The sequence below is a fragment of the Alexandromys fortis genome, unplaced genomic scaffold (genome assembly GCF_014885135.2).
Source record: "Alexandromys fortis isolate MF-2015 unplaced genomic scaffold, M_Fortis_MF-2015_v1.1 scaffold_567, whole genome shotgun sequence".
Classification (NCBI taxonomy): domain Eukaryota; kingdom Metazoa; phylum Chordata; class Mammalia; order Rodentia; family Cricetidae; genus Alexandromys; species Alexandromys fortis.
Window position 1 is genome coordinate 66,507 of NW_026068435.1, and position 4,839 is coordinate 71,345.

Here is a 4,839-nt window from a genome sequence, read left to right on the forward strand (position 1 = left end):
AAAGATTTACCCCCTCTAAAAGAGGGTAGTGAATCAGTGGCGAACAGCGCAGGGCTTGTAGGATACCGTCGTCTGTCCATAGGCATGGTTCTCAAGAATGACTGGTTCTGAATACGTGCCTCAAAAACTACAGATGCCAGAGGCCACTCTGAGTGGCCTTTAACTGCAAGGGGAAAAAGGAAAGAAAAAGAAAATTCCGAAGGACCCTGGGCCCCCAGTCAAAGGCACCACACAGCGTGTGCAGTGATAGCACAGGAGGACTGATAATGGGTCATCCAAATATGATTTCAGCTTAGCAAGCAATCCAGATATGAATGTCAGCAAGGGGCTCAACCATAGCTGTAAAGACCATGGTTGGGGATTGTACCCTCCCCAAGTTTCTAGGAACACCAGAAGATTGTCAGAAGTTCAACGTTCAATTCTTCAGGTTTGGAGAAATGATTAAGTGGAACAGAATGGGTAAACGTACCAGATGAAGCCAGTGGCATGTGTAGAAATTTTCTTAGGCAGATGAAATGAAGAGCTGTTGTAAAGAAACTGGTTCCCGAGCCCAGGGTTCCATGCATCCTAGCTTGCCCACCTACAGGCAGGAGGAAACATGGGAGAATAAAAAACTGGGCAGGTCACAGCACCATTGTTATGGTTTATGTAAAAATGCTGCAGGTCCCCAAGTGGCTGCAATGAGACATGAGGGGTAGCGAGTCCCATGTATGGAGCCACAAGGTGTGTGAGAGAACTCAACAGGGAGAAGAGCAGAGGGAGAGGCAGAGAGAGAGGGAAAGGGAGAGAGAGAGAGAGAGAGAAACAGATTGGGGGAAATGGAGAAGTGGGGAGAAGGGAGAGAAAGAACCTGCCTCTGGGAGAGGGAAGTGTAAAAGGAAAGGACTCAGGCTGGAAGCTGAAGATCAGCTTGCCTCAGGAGACTGGGGAGGGAGTGGGCATGGTTTGTCTCCTAAAGGGCCAGTGCAGGCCATTACAAAGTGTATTACTAGATGTTGTTTTCTTACCTCATTTTAATTACTTATTAAAATTTTAAGTTACTATAGCAGGTACCTTGAAACATTTTTGACGAAAAGAATTTACTTTTTACTAGTGTCTATGAAACACCAAAATTCAGATAAGGCATGTAGAGCTGGATAAAGTTAGCCATTTATTCATACCAAATTCTAATATTTAACTAAGAGAAAAGATTAATAACTTAAAAATAGATCACTACGGAGTAACACTTTAAGATGATACACAGACTCTAAGATGTCTATTAAGCCTCAAAGTAGGCTTTCAAAATAAAATTTAAATTTATTTAGGGCTTTCTCTTCCATAGGTCCGGCTAAAATAAGACTCTACAATAACCTGTTTGTTCATTTCTTTGTTTTTCAAGAGACAGTAGTGATTTTATTAGAATCCTTAAAATATATAAAATGTTCATATTCATGTATGACTTTAATCTCAGTGGTGCACACCTTCCATCCCAGAACTAGAGAGGATTATAGAATGGAGAGACAGCTCTCAGTTACATCTCATTCTAAGATTCCTAGAGGCAGGATTGCCATTTCAGACTGAGGTCAATGTTAAGAGTCAGTGGATGACTGATTTCCTTTTGGGTGTTCAAGTTGAACCCTAATGTCTCCCTCTGAGCTTTTTTTAAACATGACTCATTTAGTTCCCAACTTTGGGGGCAGGAATTGACAAACAAGCCATTTTCCTGAAACTTTTTGTCACAATGCTAGGAAAGAATTTGGATTGGAATTCCAGCTCTAGAAATTCAGAGGAAGCACTAGGATTTCCAGGTCCTATCTGCCTAGGCTTAGCTTCCTCTACTGAGGAGCCCATCCTTTATGCCACCCCTCAGGCACCCATAGGGGTTCTTGTGTTCCTACTCTAGTGTCCTGTGGGTCCTACAATCTGTTGCTCACCACTAGCCCTGCATGCTTAAGGTTACCTTCCGAAGACAGAAGTTTCCCTCTTACCGGTTCGCATAGCTGCTCAGTCCCAACAAAACACAGAGGTTTATATCAATTATAAACTGTTTGGCCTCATTAGCTCAGTCTTATTGTTAACTAGCTCTTCTAACTTAAATTAACCCATAATTCTCATCTATGTTCAGCCACATGGCTTGGGCCCTTTTCCAATGCAGCATTTCATCTTGCTTTCTGTCCGTCTGGGTGGTAACTGCAGAAGGAGACTTTCCTCTTCCCTGAATTCTCCTAGTCTGCTCACCCCATCTCTTCCTGCCTGGCTACTGGCCAATCATGTTTCATTAAACAATGCAAATGATAAATCTTTAGTGGGTACAAGTGTATTATCCCACAGTACCTGGTGTTGATTTGACTTGGAATTTGCTTGAGTATAGTTTTATGACTTGTGTGTGTAGGTGCTTGCACAGGCCAGAAGACGGCATGGATCTTTTAGAGCTGGAGGCAGTGCTAGACATTAAGACCAATTTAGTAATATTGAAAACAAAACTGATATAAGAGTCACAGTGTGGTTAAGCATAAGTAGAATAGGGCAGTGTTGTCTCTGAATCATATGCTTAATCTAAATTCTTTCATTTACTAGCCATGGAAACATGGAAACATTTAGATTTGTAAGTCTTGTTATCCATGGAAAAATGATTTTGATGATGTCTTTCTTGCATAAAGGGGATATATATATATATATATATATTACAAAAATCTGTATTTGAATCAGAAGGTATCATTTATTAATGTGAGCACTTAAATCGAATTCATTTTTATCCTTGTTTTCCATAACATTTTGCCTAAAAGAATCTACAGAGAGTACTGTACAAGAAGGAAAAAAACAAGACCTTCTTTCCTGTAGATAACTAGTAATGAATGTAGATAGATATTTTATGTTGAACAAGATATCACTCCATTTATTGTTTCTTTATGAAATAGAGACCTTATTCCACTATGTCCAATAATGAGTTTCTTACAGAATACATCATTGCATATTCCGGACCTCCTGCTTCTATTAACAAACATATCCTGTAGAAGGGTGACAGCTGTGCAAGAGCAAATGTTGTGTGTGTTTGGATAAAACATGAATGTTCAAAAAAAGAGATCTGCTTCTCTGCTAATTTCTCACATATATTTTAATATCAGAAACAAAAGTCAGTATACATTCCTGACATCAATGCTAAGAAAACAAGGACTAAAAAAAAAATCTTCACTGAAAAGCCTAACACTTTTGAATATTTTTCTTTCATATTTCACACCATTTTCTTAATCTAATTCCATATTATCTTATGAACCTCACCAAATCCTTAGAACATTTCAAATTGTAAACTGTATTTCAAATCAATCCAAAAAATTTGAGCTCCCAACTTGGTAAACAGCAGTGAAGGAACAGGCTACAAAATGTAGCTGTGTACATTTAACCCCAAGTTAAAACTTTGATAAAAGACCCCCAAAAGATTATCAACAGCTTATTTGCAAAAATATGAACAGACCTTTTCAACAATAGATCACAGGCTACCTTATACCTCACTTGTGAGTAGGATGACTTAACTTGGTCTTAGTACGTCCCTTGGCCTTGCCTTTAGTGCCAGACTTGGCTGCAGCTGCAGCTTGGGCTTTCTCTTCCTCTTTAATCAAAGCCTGCTCATAACGAGATAAGCACACCCCAGGCAAGGCTTCACTTATCTTGGCTAAAACGTCCATTACCTTTATCTGGGTTGTTTCATCATAGGCTCTCCGGCCCCACAGGAACTCATAGGATGGAGGATCACTGTTAGGAACCTGACGGTATTCTAGGTATTCTTCCCGCACTAGCTGCTCAGTGATAAGCTTCCTGAAATCCCCAAAGAAGACGTGCATGATCCCATCATAGACTCCTAATGCATTCAGGAAACACCAGACATCCTCCTCGGCAGCACAATAGTTATTTAGGTAGATCACACTGAGGAGAGCAATCAGAATGCCCCTGGTAGGAACACCTAGCTCATTGCTCCTACTTCCATCATCCTCGAAATCTAGCTTGCTCACAAGCTCATATGCTTGACCATGTGGCAGGATTTCTTTCAGCTCAAGGCCAAACACCACATCCAATCGATAGGAGGCTTTCTTGAGGATCTCAGGGAAGTGTTCCTTGAACCTTTTGTTGATAACTTTGAGCATCTCTCCCCTCTTCATGGGCTGCTGCACTTTATATTTGAGGAGCATGTAATCCATCAGAATTACTGTTTTCCTTGTCATAAGATCCATCTGCATGCTTCTAGTGGAGAGTAGAACCCCGGAGGAACGTGCATTTCCATCCCTTTGGCCCTGGGAACCTTTATCAGACCTTCCGAGGGTCACTCCCTGGCTGGCAGTGCTGCTGGATGCTGAGCTTTCAGACTGCTGTGGGAAGTCAGCAGTAGAAGTGCTTGGCTTAGCATCTCCTGAAGCTTGATCAGAGACAGCAGGTGACTCTGCTTTCTCTGCCTCCTTTGCTTGAGCATCCTTGAGTGCCTGCTGCCTTTTCTCTCGAGCGCGTGCCTTACTCTTCTGTCCCCTTGGCATGATGGCTGACGTCAGGGACAGCAGGACAGGGAACTGAGATACCTGAATCAGGAAAATAACATACTATGAGCACTTTGAGCATGTTGAGAACACTCAGGCTTTCAACAATTCTTTCCCCTCCTAGTCTCACACAGTATAATGACATCAGTGTTCTAAGCACTCACTGTAGGGATCAACCTACCCTAGGATCCAGCAATACCACTCTTGGGAATATACCCAAGAGATGCTCTATCATACTACAAAAGCATTTGTTCAACTATGTTCATAGCAGCATTATTTATAATAGCCAGAACCTGGAAACAACCTAGATGTCCTTCAATGGAAGAATGGATGAAGA

At 41.4% G+C, this 4,839-nt stretch overlaps 1 protein-coding gene across 1 annotated transcript; it reads right to left on the bottom strand.

Annotated features, from left to right (window-relative positions):
* Positions 1–3,485: 3,485 nt before the first annotated feature.
* On the bottom strand, positions 3,486–4,525 carry LOC126495694 (melanoma-associated antigen B4-like). The gene has a single exon (XM_050133294.1). It carries the CDS (start codon positions 4,500–4,502, stop codon positions 3,486–3,488), a length of 1,017 nt encoding a protein of 338 aa, XP_049989251.1. The 5' UTR covers positions 4,503–4,525.
* Positions 4,526–4,839: the final 314 nt, after the last annotated feature.